The sequence below is a fragment of the Laetiporus sulphureus genome (genome assembly GCF_001632365.1).
Source record: "Laetiporus sulphureus 93-53 unplaced genomic scaffold LAESUscaffold_3, whole genome shotgun sequence".
In the NCBI taxonomy this organism is placed as follows: Eukaryota; Fungi; Basidiomycota; class Agaricomycetes; order Polyporales; family Laetiporaceae; genus Laetiporus; species Laetiporus sulphureus.
Genome location: NW_024468512.1, coordinates 1,244,104 through 1,262,813, shown reverse-complemented (window position 1 = coordinate 1,262,813; position 18,710 = coordinate 1,244,104). Strand labels below are relative to the sequence as shown.

Sequence of the window (18,710 nt, the reverse complement as noted above, 5' to 3'; positions counted from 1 at the left end):
TGTAATGAACGCGTCCCCGCGTGAGACAGCCCCTGGACCTGCTCCGGGATGCCAAGCGACCGGCGGGCGGACCAGGTCATGCGTGACGACGACTGCCACGTCATTGAGTCAGAGATATATTGTGCACATTATGATCCGAACAAGTTAGATGCCATGAACAATGACCGGGAATGACAGATAATGGGGGGTGCTCACACGCTAACCATCTATCTCCCGACTTTTGCTGTATCGGTGCAGACGATACGTAGATAAGCCCTCCGTGACTGCCACCGTCGGTCAAATGTGACAGACTGGTACCGATCCCGGGAGAAGGCCCTATAGATTCTAAGGGTCCACGTAGCGCGACACGTCGCGAAACGTCGCGAATCGGACGTTCGTGCTCACATGGAAGAGCAGCGAGCAAGGACATGGCTTGCAGCCTGCATAAATGCTCATCAAAACGCGTGTACGGCGATAGCCAGTCTGACATCCATCGTTGCACGCGATATCTCGCGTTCCAACTGCTTCCGCGTGCGAACGCAACGTCCGACCATGGTAGCAGTGAAAGGTATTACTGCAGAGTCTCCCATACGCCGGGTTCATCGATGCTTCTGTCCGCGATCGACGATCCTTTTATGAGAATGTGAGAGCCCAGCGGAAATGGGCAGCCCAGCTGATAGACAATTTGACGAGTGAGTTGCTCCTTGCACATGCAACGCAGTGCAATGAAGGACTGTGCGAGATCGTAATGATCTGCATGCGCTGCCTGGAACAGCGTATATCGTAGAAAGGCAGGATAATAGAGTGAGGGTCACAGGGAGGCGCACTCGGGTAGACGTCGGAATCTAAAATGTACTCCGTGAATGTGGCCCATGCGTGCATGCAGCAACGCACTCGCAGAACGATGTGGCATGTCGTCATGATTTACTATTCTCGAGCACGGCAATCACAGGCTGAGGACCGGTAAACATGGTGAGCGACGGGTAGTAATTCGTCATAGCAGGAAGGATAGGCAGACCCGCTATGGCTGGGAACACGGTCCAGACAATCGTCTTTGAGGATGTTCGGTGAATCGGCGCTCATCGGACGACTGCGAAGCTTTGCAGAATGTTGGAAAGGGTCGCTAAGCCCGGCTTTTGAGGTCCTGCAGAAGATCGATGATTGGAATCTCCAGCAGACCGTGGAAACCGCAGCCTGGTTTGGTGGATCACTATGGCCACGGCGAGGATAAAGGGCAAGTCTGGACAGAGAAAACCCCCTCCAGTGAGAGATGGAAATGGGGTGGGCAATGTGTAAGAAGCGATATTCACAGCGCCGCGAACGTGCATCGGTCCGAGGGCGTTCTTGCACGTGGAGGAGTTTCTGCGATAAGCTTGACTTCAGAAGCTTGCCCATAGACCAATGAAGGGTGATATATCGCCGCCAGACCCTTCCAAGATGAGACAGGATCGCGTCCGCGCACAGCCCATCGTAAACAAAGGATCATCGATTTTGCAAACCCCACGGATATCGGAGCGTCGAGAACTTGCCAGGGGCGGCGCGCACCACCGTGGAATTTTCGCGTCCCCGTGCAAACTCGGAACATTCCGCAGGCCATCGTCTTTGTCGTGCAAGGTTGCACCTAGACCGTCCGCCGCCGAGCAACGCACAGGACATACAACGGTTCTGCATCTCCGTTTTGATCTGCCTTCACTACAGGAGGGGCTGCCACATATGTGCAGTGCGCCCAGACTGACTGCCGCAGGGTCTGGACGCGCAAGAGGACCCCGACAACTGCCCCGTGGGGATCACGGCGATTTGCGGATGCGCCCGCGCCCGCCGCGGGGCACCGGCGACGGTGCCAAGCGCCTACAAGGACTGCCCGTGATGCCCGCCGCGCGGACCAATAATCAGGGCATAGTTCTCGTCAGGGAGCTCAGCACAGAGTGAAGATGGCGGGAGGACCCGAATTCGGCCGGTATGGCGAGCGCGCGGATGCGACTAGATCCTTGAGCCAAGGCGGCAGGCGTACGTGGAGGGTTAGGGCGAGACGAAATAGTTTCGTCTTGGAGGTCACGTTGAGAAGGGTGCTGCAGAGGGAAGGCAACGCCAGGGTTGCACACGTGCGGGTGAACTGCGGCGAGTCCCAAAGCCAGCCTGTGCGTCGCGGGATGACGCCTGGGAACAGCTTGCGCGTTCTCCTGGCTACACGGTGCCGACCGAGTCCAGATTTGTGCACCTCGAAAAATGGTGGGAAGAGGATGCCATTTGTTCCAGCATTTGATGCCCCCGATATGATGGCTTCCTGGAGAAGTTTGCAGGTTGTGCACACGAGCACAGCCTTGAAGGCCGCTCAAGGTCTTACGAAAAGGGACCACCATAGCTCCGGTCCTTGTGCATTGTGCCTTTCGCCCAGCTGAATTCACTCACCTGAGCATTAAAGCTGGAGGCAATGAGACCGATGAAGGACAAGCACCGGCCGCGCGCTTTCCGCGGACTCGATTGTCCGGGCATTACTTAGGGCGCGCACGATCGAGGGTGTGAACGCGCGTCATGCGGCGCAGCAGAGATGAGGCCAGCGAATCTGGTCTGTATGTGATGTAAAAGGCAACCGTTGGCAGAACCAGGCGGAACATCGTAATTTGTAGAGTGTTGAGATGGTGATAGATGGGCCCGAAGATGGGGAGGTCCGAGGATGGTCGGTTCAATACATCGTCCAAAGCTGGTAGTGGGAGCTCTGCAATTGAGCTGAAAATGCCAGTGCAGCAGCCAGCCTCGACGAAGAGGAAGGAGGTCAGGTGCAGCCTGAGGGTTAAACACGTGCCATCCAAGACAAGGACCCCGGAAACGGTGCTGCTCCAGGCTTGCGGAGGTGACATGTTGATGCGAGTAATTCCTGGTAAGGCAGGAACGAGCCAGCTGCTCAGCGGCATTCTGTGTTTGGAGCGAGTATACGCGACCTCTCTCCTCTCTTCTCCGCCAACGCCATTTCTACCTCCTGCTACCTCCTGGTCCTCCCCCTCCTCGCCCCTCCCTCCACTCCGCCTCATCCATCTGACAGTACTTAACCCATTCCCGCTCGACCGTGCCCCACAGTCATCGCCATGGCCGCAGTACTCAATCCGTCCTCGTATGTGCCCCGTCAGGGCATTCTGCTCAACCGATCACCCTCTGTATCACCCTACCGACATTCGATAGCTCTTCCACACCTCGTGCCGTCTAACTCTTCTCTATCTTCTACCACATCGTCTGCGTCTAATCTGAACACGTCAGACTCAGAGCACTACCTCTCGAGCAACCCGGGATCGCCTAAGCGAGCCTCGCGACCACCACCAGGTGGTCACGATCTGAAGCCTCGCGCGGGCTCTATGCCCACTTCGCGTCGCATTCGGTTTGCGCCACTGCCTGACCCGCGACGCGACCTGTTTATCACTAGTAGGGACGATCCGTCTCTGTCACCAGTTTTCCTTGACGACTGGTGCGATCCCAAGGGAAGCCAAAATCTTAATGCCTCATCTAGCGGCCAATCCCACCTCAGCCTGAAGGATCAAGATACCAAAATCAGGTCTGCACCATCTGGCTCGTTGCTATTCAACAACGATCCTGGAGTGCACCATTCAGCATCCGAATCAACCCACACTCTCGCCAGCACAGCCACCATCATTCCGTACCCCGCCGTTGCTGGAGCCTCAAGCCCACACGGTGCTACTCCCTCAGATCTGGAGGGAGGTGATTGGAATGTCCTGCCTTCATCACGCGCTTCTAGCATCAATCTTCCGGACGAGCCACCTCGGCGCTCAAACAGCAATGGCAATAAATGGTCCAAAAAGCTGTTGAAGCCGTGGTTGAGCCCCCTGTCTAAAAGTTCAAACCGCTCGACCGACGAGTTGCACAGCTCAGCTTCAACTACAAGCCTCACGAGCTTGAACAGCATTTACAGTTCTCCGAGAAGTCCGGATGTTGAGGGATGTATGGCGCTGGGCGCTGGTTCGAGTTCGAGGAACGAGAAGGGCAAGGAGAAGTCGAAGAAAAAGAGGCGCGATAAGGTCTTCGATCCGGATTGCGTTCATGAATTCGGCACGCCGCTGTATCGCTGGACAAGTGAAGGCGGTGATTCTATGGGCATTCAGCTCGACAAACGCGGCCGTCGCATGATTATCAGCGATTCGCGAGAAGCAAGTCCAGAGTCACGCAAGAATCACGAGCGCGAGAGACAGCGCATTCGGAGCGGAAGCGGAACCCGAATGCTCAATGGAAGAGTGTACGGCGCGAAGCGGATGAATGGCAAAAATGCCTTCGCAAATGTTCGGTAGGTATTATCTCACATTCATTTTGAACGCTCCCCCGTTACAATTTTGCACTCTATATACTCACCTTATCATTGGAGAAGTCATCTCGTTCTACTATTTCCGTGTCCTCTTCCGTCATATGCGATCCGAGCTAATGAATTCCTCTTTACAGCACCGAAGAGCCTGAATTCGTGGAGTGGGGCTATGGAGGCATGGGGAGCGTGCGAGCGTCGGGAGGGGCGGGTATCTGGTCAAGATTGCAGGCAGGCAGTGGCGTGAGCATCGGTGCACACGAGAGTGATTCAAAGCCGCGAGGGCGTCCAAGCACGGCGAATTCAGCCAGAGACGATGACGATGACGGCAGCGGCATGGCGTGGGTGAAGCGAAGAAGAGAGCAGCGAGAGAGAGAACTGAGGGAACAGGAGAGAAAAGAACGTGAACAGCAGCAGCAGACGGAAGAGAACACCGAAAGCAGTTCTGGCTCACCGGTGGATAGCTTGGTCGGGACTGAGTCGCCGTCGGTGGCTGAACCTCACTCAAGTGTGTCCGATCCTGATTCTCCACACCACATCGCGCCCTCCGATGCGCCAGCGGATATTCTGTCTTCCTCGCCGGCGTCGATGGCGGCGTCGTTGCCCGGGACATCGTCGCCGAAGAATTACGTCTTGACCGCTGTGACCTTGCCTCCGGATCATTACGCCCATCACCACTCCCACTCCCTTTCACGCAGCACGATCGAGAGGCTACCGAGTATCATCAGGGCGGAGGTCGAACGCAAGGACAGCGCTGACACGGCGCGCAATGTGCCGCCACCTCAAGGGCAGACGCCCGAACACGCCCACGTGAGCGAAGCGCCCGCCATGGCGTCAAAGCAGACGGAGGGTGTTGCTGAAGGCAGAGAGCGCAGAGAGAGCGTCCGATCTGAGTTGAGCATCACGTCCTTCTCTAGCACGAGCACTAGCGAGTATCTTGACGACGCCGATGTCGATGAGGATGAAAAGGAGAACCACAAGGACGACGACGATGACGACGAAGAGGAAGAGGAGCTCGAGGTATGTATCAGCTACATTCTGAATTCTTGCATGCTGACTCAATTGCATATTTGGTAGAATGGTGGACGTCTTGCACTCGGCGCAGGTGTCGAGAAAGTCAGCAGGCACAAACAGAGCCCTTCCGTGCAGAATGCTGCATCGGAATGAGCCTGTCGTCCTTGAATGTATACGGTCCCGGCTGAATGTATGCGCCCTCGAGGCCTTCGTATGCGAGTACTGGCCGGACCACCAAGTCGAAGCATCCAGAGAGGGGGAAGAGGGAAGCTTCCGTCAAGGATTCTTCCCTCTGCCATATATGCGCTCGGCCTATATATGCACGTGGCATCAAATAGGTTCCTCTGACATCCAAGATCCCTTTCGTCCGCTCTCCCAAATCTTAATTCCGCCGTATCGCCGCCACGTATACGTGTTTTTATGTCTAACGCTCTATCCAGTTATCTCCGCTCCGTCGCTTGTTTGTGTTGTGTCTATGCTGTGCTGGTGTCGCTGGCGAGTAACAATGGAGTCAAATTCCGAATTCACTATCCGAATACACGAACAATTTGCGCTCCATCCCTGTCGCAATCCAGGATGTCCCAAAAGTCATACTCTCGTTGTAATCGCCGTTCCTATACATTATTTCGAATCCCCACTCAATCGTGCATTCACTCTTTCCTCGCTGTCATACTCTACCCCGGTCTACTTCGCATGTCGACCAGTCTTCCTCGCCATATGCTATATCGCTCGCTTTCGCAGGCTCTAGTTGGATATCGCCGTCTCTCTTTCCTCACATCTCTCTCCACACATCAATGTAGGAACGATCCATGCAACTCCTGCATTTGCTTCGCATATGTCCAACAGCTGTGCAGATGCATCTGTGCTTGCTTTTGTGACATGCTATGCACCATAGGCTACATATACTCGCAGTGTTACTACGTCCTTGCTCAAGGTTATTTTTCCCTCTTCATTCTCTTGCGCGGATAGTCCACCAGTCTTGTGGGTTGCCCCGTTTCGATTTTGTATCACATTTTGTCGAGTCGATCTCACCACTTCATTATCCGTTGTGTGCCAATTATTTATACACTTCTCACGTCCGTGGCCCTTTCTTGGATTGTAGAGATACATGCGTTTGCATCTTAGCTGGTCTCATCTGCGTTTCGCAAAGCATCTTGTACGTACGAAGGTCGGGACGTTGGTGTCGTCGGAATGAATACAACGTTTACATTGGATATCGGTCGATCGTGAGACGAGAAGGATACCAACTATGCCCGCTCGTGTCAAGAGCGTGATCTGCGGTGAATTTTGCTTCAGCGTGAAATTGTTATCCAAGCTCATCTTCATTCCCAATACATCCCCGATCTTTCTATAGCTCAATCATCTTGACTTTCTTGATGACTTTTCTGGGAACACCGTTCTCTCGCACCCACTCCCTGACGAGCTTGTATCCACCACGGCGCGGGAGCCATATGCAGTACATATACCAATAAACGACTCCGAAAAGAGAGATCGACGACGAAGCAACGACATGCGTCTGTTTATCGCGCATATCGATTGAGAATCGTCGGCGGAAGAGTTGAAAGTCAGAGTGCACGCACCCAATACGGCAACTTCTCGTAAGTATTGAATCCAGGCGCCGGAGGAACCAGCGGTGCGAATACGAGGAAGACATTGGACAGAAAGAAGAACCCCACTATTGGCGTCCAGGCGCGGAACGGGGGGCTCCAAACAGGATCCGCGTCATCTTGGTGCCAGTGGAGCCTTGGACGGATCGCGGGAGGGGCATGCAGCAAGAGAAGACCGGCGGAGACGAATACATTGATGAGAGAGAGCGGGTACGTGATCACTACAATTCATGCATGAGGTCAGCTGGTTTGATGCGGACCGGAGACGGACCCTACGCACTGTTTATCATCAGAAGGTACGTGTCTCCAGGTGGAACGGTCAGGAGGAGAATGCAGGTCAGAAGCCATTGCGAGGCTAGTCCTGACAGGGGAGCACCGAAGGGCTTGTTGCTGGCGAAAAGCGAGGACAGTGGCAGAATGCCTTCCCTTCCGAGCTCTTGAATCACTATAGAGACCGTGTTCAGGATCTCGCATATGCCTCCCATTTCTGTCAATGCGTACCTCGTCCTTGAGTGAAGAGCACAGTTAAAACATTCGCCATCGTTGACATTGCGACTATCATGCTCACGAACTAAGAATGCGCGTTATACAATGAAGAGGGCGCAATAAACTGTTTGCGGTGACGCTCACCTGTTCGGCGCCAACGCCCCAGAGCTTGCCGAAGAAAGTGGCGGCAATAATCCGACCGCTGCCTAACACTTCCTCCTTTGTGACCACCGCGAAATACGCAAAGTTCGCGAGCACATAGGCAACAGTGACGCAGAACATTGCAAGTGGAGCGGTCCTGCTGATCGTTCGCACAGGGTCACGTACCTCTGACAGCGCGTAGTTTGCATTAGAGTAGCCGACGAATGACCTAGCGCTCGTAAGCGTGATATTGAGGAGCGTTTCAAGTCCGAACGCACCAAACAACTGTGAACAGTCCTGTTACGAACGCGCTCATGCCGCCTCTCGCGCTCCCCTCCCACATCCTGTGCCATTCAAAGTTCTGCATAGGCTGTCGTGCTGCTGTCAATTACAGGCTCGCGCATAATCACGAATGCCGTTAGACCTCACATTGTCAACCTCGAATCCGGAAATACGAGCTGCAGCAGCCAGACCGCTCAGGGCGATCGCGCTCAGAGCAAAGATTTTTAGCACGCCGAGCGTATTTTGCAGATGGATGCCCCAGTGTGGGCGGATTCCATGCAACAAGAGTGCAAATGTTACGCATGAGACGCCCACAAGACGGGTAGCGACAGATGAAGGCGTTTGTGTAGGATAAATAGCGTGCAGAGCATCTGAAAATTGAATGATAAGCAGAATGATGGAACACCCGAGTAGAAAATTCATATCTAAGATGCATACATTCTCCAAATACACTAGAATTAGCCACCTCCCAGCCCTGAAACCGATCAGTTAGCACAAATGTGCGTAACTTGATCAAGCGACCTACGATAAGGACTGCATATGCGGCGTAAACACAAGTGGCAAGAAATCGTGGCCTGCGATACATAAATTCTAGGTAGTTCTTCTCCCCTCCACTTTTAGGAAGACCCTGTACGCCGCTTAGTTAGATGAAGCAACGTATAGAATGCAGCGCGAATCACACACGGTTCCAAGCTCAACGAAGACTGCAGTTCCGCAAGCCGCGACTGTGGCTCCGAGCAGCCACAATATGAAAGAGAGCCCAACGCTGCCTGAAGCGCGCAGAATGACGCTAGGTGTTGCAAAGATGCTTCACGGAACATTCGACAATCAGTCAATAGAATATCTGGATTTGATCCCATCATACCTGGTACCGATGACGCGGTTGAATATGAGAAATGCGGTACTGGTGAGACCTAGTACACGTGTCGCTCTTTATATCTCGCCAATGAAAAGGCTGGCATACCTAAGTGTCGCTTCTGAGACGAAGTATCTGCAGGAAGAAGGTTGTCAGTCAACGGTATTTCAAGAGCACCGGTTCAATGGTCCGGGCACTGACTGACACGTACGTTCATGGATGGAATCTTCGACGAAATCGTCCGATTCAAGGGATATTCCATCGGGAGAGGCGGCGGACAACAGCGGTTGCTCTTCGAGACTTGGGGTACTGAAATCCGACTCCATGTTGACAATGCGAGGGACCTTACAGGATGAGTACTAGTCCCAAAGACCAGGTTGTGAAGCTCGGTCACAAAAGAAACACCTGCAGCGAAACTGTGGGGAAGATGCTGCTAATCTAGCATAGCTCATTCGTGTGCGAAATTGCGTGAACATGCCACGACTCCATACTCGCTGGCGCGCAAAGAGGCTGATAAGGCGGCCATGTCCATCCAATGCGCTCTCAGGATTACGGAGTGGATCGTAGGATGGCGCCATCGTGGAAACCAAATGAGGAAGGTCTCGTGAATGGTTGGATGGCAGAAACGAGAAACAGACCCTGGTCACTTCCTGACGGTCGCGAAGACGATCATGAGTTCTGGGTATTCATATCAGTGAGAGCCAATGACATGTCGTGTATTGAGCTTCAAGGGTACAAGACGGAAATAAAGGCACACCGAAACGGTTGATTCTTGCGACATGAGCGAGTTCATCTATAAATTCTATACCCTGAAGGCTGAAACCTGGAAGTTGTCGATACTGTAGATTCTTTTTTCTTCGCAAGATCACCGACGGCCGTGTAAGTCTTTCCCTGGAATCTGCAATCGCCAGTGTCCGGCAGGCGCTTACGAATGCACGCGGCAGCTGCCGTCACCGGCGCCAATATATAGATCAGTTCAGCAGACTGCCCCTATTCTTCCACAACCTCCATCTTCTAACTCATTGCGTTGAAGATGCCCCTTGCATCTTCCGGGGCTCGCGCCCTGAAGCCCGCAGGAGGCGGCCTTCTGCACGGCGGTGTGCACAATCACTCGTCTCGATCAATCCACATTCCATCTTTCGTCCCGCGTGCCAATGCCGGACAAACCACATCGACGGCCCAGACGCTGTTCAAGCAGACTCGCCACCTCTTCTCGCGCTTTGTCGCTAATCTCGCTGCTCCCAGTGTTCTCCGCGCGCCCCGAAATGTTCCCAGCACTGCTCGCTCCATCTTCCAAGGTCCTGTGCAAGGTCGTACGATCCAGCAAGGGTTGTCATACCCTGCTAGGATTGCCCTTGGACGACCTCTCCAAGCACCGTGCCTCCCGCGCCCTGTAGCAGTTCCTCGAGGCGTTGGCCAGGTCGGGCTTGGCCTTGCCCGCAATTTCTCTACTGCTCGTCCGATCTTCCAGAATCTCGTCGAGAATGTTCCTATTGCTGGGAGGGCCTTCCTAGAGGCCGATTGGGATGTCAAGATGGCTAAGGAGAAGGAGAACATGCGCCTGCAGAAGGCGCGAATGACCACGGCCAGCAAGAAGGGAAAAGGTCAGATGCAGAAGCCGGTAGAGAAGAAGTTCGTCGTGCCAACGTTGGAAGAACATAACGCGGAGCTGGACCACTACTTCCCTGCTGCTGCGATCCCCGAGGTGACCACCTACCTCCTCATCCCTCTTTCGCCGGAACAAGGATCGCGCCTTCCTCTTGCTGTCGCTCCTCCCATCTCGGCTTCTACGCATCCGCTTCTTCCCTTCGAGATCGTCGCAAGCGTGCTTACGGCTCATAACACGCAGTCGTTGAGGGTCAATTCACTATTCACTCGACTCGATGCCTCGCGAGTCTTCGAACACCCAGGTGTGCACTGCGAAGCGTACGGAGGTCCAGGTGGACTGTGCACTCTACTCGAGATACGCTTCCAAGGATGGGATGAAGCTAGAGTCAGAAGTGTGATTGGCGAGGCCGGACAGGGATGGTGCGTTCTGGAGGAGGTATGGAAGGATCAAGAACAGGCTGAACGGGAACGCATGGACGAGATTGTGGAAACCATGGGCTCTGAAGGAAACGCTAGCTGGTCGAGCAGCTCGGACAACCTGCGTTGCCCGCAAGCCGTACATGTCGACCCTTCAGCCTCATTGGTGTTACCCACGCTCGACTTTTCCGCTTCGTTCCCTATGTCATCACCGACTCCGTCGATGAACATCGGGATGCCGACCGCGTTGTCTGACCTCGAGTTCCACAACGCTTGGTCAGCGCTGGAGAGCGACTCGGATCACAGCATGGCCGATGACATGTCAATTGTGTCCAACGACGACATCCGTTCTTCTGCTGCGATTTCTGAGTCAAGTTGGGCGGAGACGGATTTCGTGTCTGGATCGCGGCGAGGGTCAGAGGGATCATTCGGTTTCGGTTTCAGTTCGGAATTCGCTAGCAGAATGGAGGATTCAGTCGGTCCAAGAGCTGAAATGTTTTGAGGTTTGAGGGTCGATTCTGTGTACGATGTTCATTGGCGTATTCGCTATGCATGTTTCCGCTGTAATTCTATCGTCGTTGTACCGAGTCGTTATAACGAGAATGACTGGTGCTCAATATCTCTTGGTCTACAAGGCGTTGCAGCCTTCGACTACAAAGGTTCTCTGATGTATACACACGCTGCTGCCGTTTCTCGATAAGATATATTTGGTTGTAACATTGCATGTGGCAGGTCTATCAGCCGATGTTTCGTCCCAGACTATCTTAGCATGCCTGTGACATCGGCGAAAGGCAGTGAACCTTGTAGAACCAATACTGACGAACATCCTGAGCAACGTTCATAAATTTAGGAAGGTGACGCATTGCGGTGTACGAGCAGGCTTGGGCGGCCAGTCTATTCGCAACGGGCTCGGATGATATTAGTTGTGACGGACTGGAACTAATCGCGCACATGCAGAATGGTAACGGGTACACAGCGAATTGACGGACCTGGATGCATACAGCCGTTCACCATCCCCGGTGCAGCCAGTATGCATAAAAGCGGACCTGCATTGCCAGAGCACAAAGCACCACGTCTCCCCGTTCTTCGTCATACTCTTTGTCACCACACCCACCACCATTTCTCCCTATCACCAACAGAGAGTGCCGTATGCTTGAAGTTCCTCGCTGCAGGGGACCGCTGGGCATCTCGGTCTGCGCCTCTGGCAGTTAGTCGATCTCGGTCGTCATCTACTTCAGCATTTGCTCGCTGATGTGTGATTCAAGAATTTGCTCATCATCCTTCCCTTCCTCGCTCCGGCGCAACACTCGTTATCTTATTGACATACGAGGCTTCCTGACGCGTCTCTCTCCCGGCGAGGGCGCTCGGAGTCTTGGTGTGTTCGGTGGATAAACTAAACATCGTGTGCAGGAGTAGCAGTGTCTGAGTGTCCTGAACCATAGCGAGCGTAGCGTCGCCACAACTCTTCGTTCTCGATCGGATCTTCAGAATCAGAGCTGGATCCCGGTCTACTCGCTTGTTCATCTGAGGAACGTCTCTTCCATCCTTCCATCCATTCCAGAGTATCAAGGACCCTCGAACGCATGGCATCGACAACCTTAAGATCAACCGGGATGTCGCCCGATAGTGCCCAGTTCATGTATGGTTTGCCGTGAGAACCATCCGTCATCCACTTGGTACAGTGTGCGATATTGTAAGAATCGATCCAATACCAGCAACAGAGGCAGCTACGTTTGCTGCAGCCAATGGGCCGGACTTGCTCGAACGGCTCCTCCTTGCTGGAATCCAGAAAGAGTATCAAACGCACCTCCGCGTGGAAAGTAGGTGTCACAGTCCTAATCCAGCGTTCGATGGGAATGGGATAATGCTGCCAGAAGAAATTCTGGTGCTCTGGATTCACGGGACCCAATCCCATCAAACGAGATGCGACATCCACTGGAGATTCGGAGATCTTGACAGGCGGAGGGTCATGGAGCGGGAAATCTACCCATCGAAACGGGGGTATCTGTCCAGACAGGCGGTTGCGGTATCGAAAAAGGCGTCGGATGCCCCGGGAGTATTGCCCAAGCTTGGCAAGTCGTCGTTGAAACACCGCAAATGAGGGATGACGAGTGGGCTTTTCGGCCTCGCTTCGGATGAAACGCGTCTTCGTCAGGAAATAGGCAGCTTGTGACGCAGCTTCAAAACTAACGAGAGTGTCCATTCGATCACCGGAGTTGATGTCAAAGTCTGTGACTTTGTCGCTCAAGACGTTAATGACAAGCTCCAGCGATTGACGAACGTCGAGTTCCAAAGATAGGATAGGGTCGCTTGAATGGAATTCACTTTCACGTGGTCCAGCTTTATATCCATCCATTAAAGCTTCAATGCGTAACCGCACATCGCCCAGACTCTCGGCCACCTTCTTGACCCTCTTGTTCAGATTCATCCAGGCATAAGTTGCTATAACCGTGATGATGTTAATGGCGCGAGTGTTTTTGGGATCCGAAAGGGCATTGAAGAAGAGGGACGCTTGCTCACGGTCCGTCACGGAGGGCGCATGGTTTTTTGATAGAAGGATAGTGATGGCGTGGCGTTTGTCAAAGATTGTGGCCACGACATCATGACTCTGTCCAGTCGCGAGACAGAGAGCAATACTGTCCAGCAGTTCCAACTCTATATCGATGTTTCGATCCCGACCCCTCTTGTTCAACCTCGACAGATCGGAATACGGCATCCTCTCTTCATGATATTGATAGTGGTCGAGGATCTGCAAGTACTCGCTCAAGTGAACTTGAAGATCTTGAGGGTCTGATGGATGGATCAGCATTCAGAACCATCATCTACTGTTCAGATAATAGCTGACCGGAATCCATCATATTTCGGATAGGTTAAGCAGCAGCAGTACTAGAGGCTAAAAGTTGGGGAGATATTTGCTGAGCGAGCATTGAAGCTATTGAAGAAAGAGTGACCGCGACGCGTCGCGTCGCGTCGGGTGTAAGCGCGCGGTTGTCGGGATGATGGTGTGAGCATTCGCCCACCCAAGCACGTGCGCCGCCCGCCTATTTCATGCAGCCATGGTGTGTGTGTCCGAGTCCATCGTCGCGAACAGCGTGCACGCCGCAATCCGCGACACCCTCCAAGAGCCCGAAGACGCGATCAGTGACGACGCTGACAGAGCATTACGAGGATCAGCGCCTTGCGTCATATGACACCTCCCGCCCTCTCCCGCTCGCTGACTCTCTCGTCACGTCCTGTCATTCCGAATTCCCATAAAGCCCTGTCGTCATCTTGCTCTCCCCTCACTTTGTCGCCTTTGTCGATAGCGAAAGTATCTTCCTCGCGAACCATTTCGTCCTCAGTACTTTCTCGCGTTATCTCCAGCTCTCGCGCCTGCAGAGCACATCGTCTTTTGAACACTACTCCGATCATCAATAGTAGCAGGACGCTGACCGCTTCACAGAGACTCGCCCAGGTCAGTGGGGCATCAACGGTTCTTGTGGTGAAGGCCGTGCACTAGTTCTCACACTGAAATATTCTCGTTCACAGATCACTAGAGCTCTCTCCACAACCACAACAGTCAGCATGCCTCCCGTCGACAAGCCCATTCAGGAAAAGTACGACGTCGTGTGGATTGGAGGGGGTAGTGGTGGTGTTTCCGGATCGGTGAGCATCGCGAGTATCGCGATCATGTATCGATCCTGAACAATGAACAGCGCCGTGCTGCATCTTACGGCGCGAAAGTCGCGCTTATTGAGAGCTCAGACAGACTTGGCGGTACATGCGTCAACGTTGGTAAGTTTGAGTGCACTCGATTATGTCTATAATGCATTGACTAGGGTCCGACCGGTTGTATAGGATGTGTTCCGAAGAAGGTTCGCATACCACTCTCTTCTTCATTGATGTTTCAAATAATTCATGTAACGTAGATCATGTGGCATGCTGCAGACATTGCAGAGAAGATGCGACACGCACACGGCTACAAATTTCAAGGCGTGCCCGAACCCAAGTTCGACTGGACCGCTTTCAAGCACCAACGGGACGCATACATTCGCAAGCTCAACGGAATCTACAATGCCAACGTAGACAAGGAAAACGTCGAGCTTCATCACGGGTGGGGACGCGTGTTGTCCCCCAATCAAGTGCAGGTCACTCGTCCCGATGGCTCCACCTACACGCTAAACACGGACAAAGTCGTTGTCTCGACGGGTGGACGGCCGACAATCCCTACCGACAAAGACATACCAGGCGCGTCTCTTGGAATCAACTCTGATGGCTTCTTCGACTTGGAGGAGCAGCCAAAGCGTGTCGCTGTCGTTGGTGCGGGATACATCGCAGTCGAGCTCGCGGGCGTGTTCCACGCGCTTGGAAGCGACGTTCACATGGTTATTCGCGGCGAGACGGTCCTGCGCACGTTTGACCCGTCGGTGGGTGAAGTGCTGACGCGCTGGATGGAACACACGGGAATCAACTTCCACAAGGGCAGCAAGGTGGTGCGCGCGGAGGGTGCGCGCGGGCAAGGTATCACGATCCACACTGACAAGGGCGAGGCGGTCGAGGTAGACTTGCTGCTATGGGCAATCGGCCGACACGCGAACACTGAGAGACTCGGCCTGGAAGAGCTCGGCGTGAAGCTAGACAAGAGGGGGGATGTGCTTGTCAACGAATGGCAGGAGAGCAACGTCGATGGCATATATGCGCTCGGAGACGTTTGCGGAAAGGCACTGTTGACACCAGTGGCTATCGCCGCTGGACGCCGGTTAAGCAACCGCCTGTATGGCGGCGAGAAGTTTAAGTGGGATAGGCTTAGCTATGAGAACATCCCGACCGTGGTTTTCTCGCACCCCACTATCGGCACTGTTGGTCTCACCGAGCCACAGGCGCGTGCGAAGTATGGCGATGACAACATCAAGATCTGTACGTCCCGCTTCTGTTCAGTGCATCCGGGAATTCCCCGCTGACGGTCTTTAACACAGACAAATCCTCCTTCCGTGCCCTTTACTACTCAATGCTCCCCGAGGAACAGAAGGAGCCAACGATGTACAAGCTCATCTGTGCCGGCTCCGATGAGCGCATTGTGGGTATCCATATCATCGGTCTGGGCAGCGACGAAGTCATGCAAGGCTTTGCGGTCGCCGTAAAGATGGGCGCTCGAAAGAAGGATCTCGATGACACCGTGGCTATTCATCCCACGTCAGGCGAGGGTAAGCCGCATTGTGTGGGACGTTTCTCTGTCGCTGACTTGTATGATTGTGCAGAGTTGGTGACGCTGCGGTGATTAGTTCATGGCAACGGTTGAGCTGGTCTTTTGGTCGAAGCCGATCGTAGATTTTCGTTCCACGTTATGGACTGTGTATGGAGCAGGCTGGGATGTTCGCAGAGTAATATGAATGACAACTTGCAATGTACAATATCCGCATGATTGGCTCCGGATTACCAAAGGCGATGAAGAGGAAGTCCGTGAGCCATGCGGATAATCAATAGAGTTGATATCCCAGGTGAGCAGCAGGGGGCGTTCTTACTCCTTAATATCTTAAGAACATGCTGACATAGATCACAGCAACACCACGCGTCGGCGTTTCGTCGGGCTTAGAGGTGGTTCCTGATCAGCAACATATCTGGAAATGAGTGCTCTGTCGCCGATGATGCTCGTTGCATACACGCGCTGGATGACGCTGAGTGAGCGATTGACGTGATTTTCAGCTCGGATCGACCGCAGTCCATGGGGAAGCCGTTTCTTGATCGTCAATTCTAACGTCTTGCAGTTGCTTCTGTTGCCGTCGTCGAAACTTGCACAGTTGTAACGACGTCTTCGGCCCGGTTTGAGCATGTTGACGGTGTCAGCGGTGAGTTGCGCATGTTGTCTTGTTATTAACGCGTTAACGACAACTTGAATGCCACTACGCAGAAAACGTACCGTTCATGATGAGCGTCGATCCCGAATGGTTCGATATAACACAACGCGGGAACGCATCTGTATGTCCTGTGATCAAAATTGCAAAGACGATATGCTGACCTTTAGAGACTTGATTCGGCGCGAGTTAGTTTCCCTCTCCACTGTCGAAGACGACTTGGAGAGGTACTTATCCCGAGGACCACGAAGAGGTCCGCGCCCGGACGTTTCTGCTTGGAGAGACAGCCCGCCCTCGAGAATACAAAGCGCACACACCACAGGAATCAGTACACGACGAAAGCTCGAAGAGCATATTCATGGCGCGTCATCTTTTTCTATGTCTGATCTTTTCGAATGTCTGCGTTCTTCTGCGTGTTTTCTTTTTTTCTTTTTTTCGTGGCGTCCCTCTCCCGCGCTTTTTGTAATCGTAGTCAGTGGCTCTCTGGCTCTTTACATCCCCCTTTGGCCGTACGGCTCTTGTGACCCCCCTCCCCCCCCCCGCGTCTGTTCCCCCCCTGCTATCATGGCTTTTTATATTCTCAATGCCTCTTCAAGTTTGTCATCTTCCTCCTGTCTGTCTTTTCTTTTTGTGAAGGGCGTATAATGACGCTATAGATGGCGCAACTCCATCTACCACTCATCTCGTTTTTTTTACTGCGTCTTTTGTTTTATTTTACGCTGACGGCTCCGTGGTTTTTTTCTTATTTTCGTTTTTCCTCGACCGTGGAGCTCTATCGTCTTTTTTGTCAGCCGCATTTCTTCTCTTTTATCTTTATCTTTTCTCTTTTTTGCTTCTTTCTTTTCTTTTTTGATTTTTTTCTTTTCTTTATCTTTTAGAATGAGGAGACGATGATCAGCGAGCAGAGGCTCAAGCTGACCAACCGCACTAAGAAGCGTGGACGACGCATCCGGAGAGTGGGGATGGGTAGGTGCCAGTGTCTATCATCAGCGAGCGGGGCTCGAGCTGTTTGGGGGGGGGGGGGATTCTATGCTACTGACCGATCCATACGTGCGGTTCGGACGCCCCCTCCGGCATGAGGGCATCACGAATGCACCGCAGGACTCAGTGTTCGCAGAGATGATGGGCATCGAAGGGGGGAGGGAGGGGGAAGACTCACGGGCACCGCACCGCGTATCCACCGAACCCACCAAGACTCCGAATGCCCTCGCCGGGAGAGGCGCATCGAGATGTCTCGCGTGTCGATGAGATGACGACTCGGAGTGCAGCGCCGCGCAGATGATGGGGAGGGGGAGGGTAGGGTAGGGAGATCTCGGGCCACTCGTCAGCGCTTCAGCGCTTGGTGAGCGCATGATGGCTGAGAGCGGCCCACCGCCGGATGTGCCGCAACACCGGGTCGCTGAACGAACCCCCTTTGCAGGGAGGAACTTCGAGCGTCGGCGTGCTCCATTGATGGACGACGGTCGAGATTTGGAAGTGATGGGGAGAGTGGTGGTAATGGGTGTGATGAAGGATGAGAGTTATGATGAGTACGACGGAGGATGAGAAGTTGTGCTGCTCGATGCACAGTGCGGGCCTGCTTTTATGCACATCGTGTGCACGGATGACGGCGTACGGTTATGTGCATCCGTGCCAGCTCGGATGTGTGTCCGTCGATTCAGTCCGTCGCGATATCCGAGCCGTTGCGATTTGGACTGACGAGTGCCTCAGGATATCCGAGACTTGCCATACATGGCGATTCAACTTCCCAAAGCGTGCACGATGCAAAGGACGAGACTCGAGCAACGTATGGGCGCCATAGTATGCGGTAGCTGGCTCGTGTTCGAATATTGAGTTAATTCTTTTATGTCGCTGGAGTTGATGTTATGAACTGCAGCTGATGTCGCGCTGGCCAGAGCATATTCCGGCACGAAACACATAGACTTTATCATGCACATTGCCTGGTGACTACCCGTTGGTACATACACTTTAACTTTGCGGTCGCCTCGCCCCGAGCACACGACCAAAGTCACTGCACCACGCCTCAAGAAGAAATCAAACGCGCACACGGAACACGAACGCGGCCCGCGACCAAACGCACCAGTACCAGTATGAAATTCCATCGAGCGGACCTACGAATCAATTTGTCCGTATGTTAAAGTCCGCTCTCGCACACGCACGGATCACAAAATACCAAGCGTGCACACGCA

The 18,710-nt window shown here is 53.5% G+C and overlaps 7 protein-coding genes across 7 annotated transcripts; 5 read left to right on the top strand and 2 right to left on the bottom strand.

The window, feature by feature from the left end:
* Positions 1-771: 771 nt before the first annotated feature.
* Positions 772-1,908, top strand: LAESUDRAFT_747230 (uncharacterized protein; the record flags this gene model as incomplete). The annotated part of the gene is made up of 2 exons (XM_040911461.1): positions 772-1,271; positions 1,377-1,908. The coding sequence occupies exons 1-2, from the start codon at positions 1,192-1,194 to the stop codon at positions 1,906-1,908; spliced, it is 612 nt and encodes a 203-aa protein (XP_040769314.1). The 5' UTR covers positions 772-1,191.
* A 1,154-nt stretch (positions 1,909-3,062) lies between these two features.
* On the top strand, positions 3,063-5,446 carry LAESUDRAFT_755209 (uncharacterized protein; the record flags this gene model as incomplete). Its single annotated transcript, XM_040912006.1, has 3 exons — positions 3,063-4,267; positions 4,420-5,299; positions 5,357-5,446. The coding sequence occupies 3 exons, from the start codon at positions 3,063-3,065 to the stop codon at positions 5,444-5,446; spliced, it is 2,175 nt and encodes a 724-aa protein (XP_040769313.1).
* Positions 5,447-6,233: 787 nt separating this feature from the next.
* Positions 6,234-8,991, bottom strand: LAESUDRAFT_783998 (amino acid transporter; the record flags this gene model as incomplete). Its single annotated transcript, XM_040913869.1, has 12 exons — positions 6,234-6,809; positions 6,874-7,121; positions 7,181-7,345; positions 7,402-7,471; positions 7,531-7,756; positions 7,806-7,897; positions 7,957-8,180; positions 8,248-8,284; positions 8,336-8,437; positions 8,494-8,617; positions 8,675-8,738; positions 8,877-8,991. 12 exons carry the CDS (start codon positions 8,989-8,991, stop codon positions 6,642-6,644), a joined length of 1,635 nt encoding a protein of 544 aa, XP_040769312.1. The 3' UTR covers positions 6,234-6,641.
* Positions 8,992-9,657: 666 nt separating this feature from the next.
* Positions 9,658-11,234, top strand: LAESUDRAFT_720814 (uncharacterized protein). The gene has a single exon (XM_040907892.1). The coding sequence runs from the start codon at positions 9,699-9,701 to the stop codon at positions 11,190-11,192; it is 1,494 nt and encodes a 497-aa protein (XP_040769311.1). The 5' UTR covers positions 9,658-9,698; the 3' UTR covers positions 11,193-11,234.
* Positions 11,235-12,468: 1,234 nt separating this feature from the next.
* Positions 12,469-13,712, bottom strand: LAESUDRAFT_276390 (uncharacterized protein). Its single transcript, XM_040901814.1, has 3 exons — positions 13,536-13,712; positions 12,882-13,480; positions 12,469-12,819 (listed from the first exon to the last, which is right to left on the bottom strand). Exons 1-3 carry the CDS (start codon positions 13,546-13,548, stop codon positions 12,658-12,660), a joined length of 774 nt encoding a protein of 257 aa, XP_040769310.1. The 5' UTR covers positions 13,549-13,712; the 3' UTR covers positions 12,469-12,657.
* Positions 13,713-14,254: 542 nt separating this feature from the next.
* LAESUDRAFT_642806 (glutathione reductase) lies at positions 14,255-15,947 on the top strand (the record flags this gene model as incomplete). The annotated part of the gene is made up of 5 exons (XM_040903748.1): positions 14,255-14,335; positions 14,386-14,464; positions 14,528-14,544; positions 14,599-15,586; positions 15,646-15,947. 5 exons carry the CDS (start codon positions 14,255-14,257, stop codon positions 15,945-15,947), a joined length of 1,467 nt encoding a protein of 488 aa, XP_040769309.1.
* A 332-nt stretch (positions 15,948-16,279) lies between these two features.
* On the top strand, positions 16,280-17,337 carry LAESUDRAFT_276206 (uncharacterized protein). Its single transcript, XM_040901813.1, has 3 exons — positions 16,280-16,515; positions 16,578-16,645; positions 16,715-17,337. Exons 2-3 carry the CDS (start codon positions 16,612-16,614, stop codon positions 17,164-17,166), a joined length of 486 nt encoding a protein of 161 aa, XP_040769308.1. The 5' UTR covers positions 16,280-16,515; positions 16,578-16,611; the 3' UTR covers positions 17,167-17,337.
* The last annotated feature ends 1,373 nt before the right edge of the window (positions 17,338-18,710 follow it).

Coding starts and splice junctions, on each gene's coding strand:
- LAESUDRAFT_720814 (XM_040907892.1), top strand. CDS start 9,699: ATGCCCCTTGCATCTTCCGGGGCTCGCGCCCTGAAGCCCGCAGGAGGC.
- LAESUDRAFT_276206 (XM_040901813.1), top strand. CDS start 16,612: ATGGTTCGATATAACACAACGCGGGAACGCATCT. Junction 16,646..16,714: donor CACAACGCGGGAACGCATCT/GTATGTCCTGTG, acceptor GGCGCGAGTTAG/TTTCCCTCTCCACTGTCGAA.
- LAESUDRAFT_276390 (XM_040901814.1), bottom strand. Junction 12,820..12,881: donor GTGATCGAATGGACACTCTC/GTTAGTTTTGAA, acceptor TTTCATCCGAAG/CGAGGCCGAAAAGCCCACTC.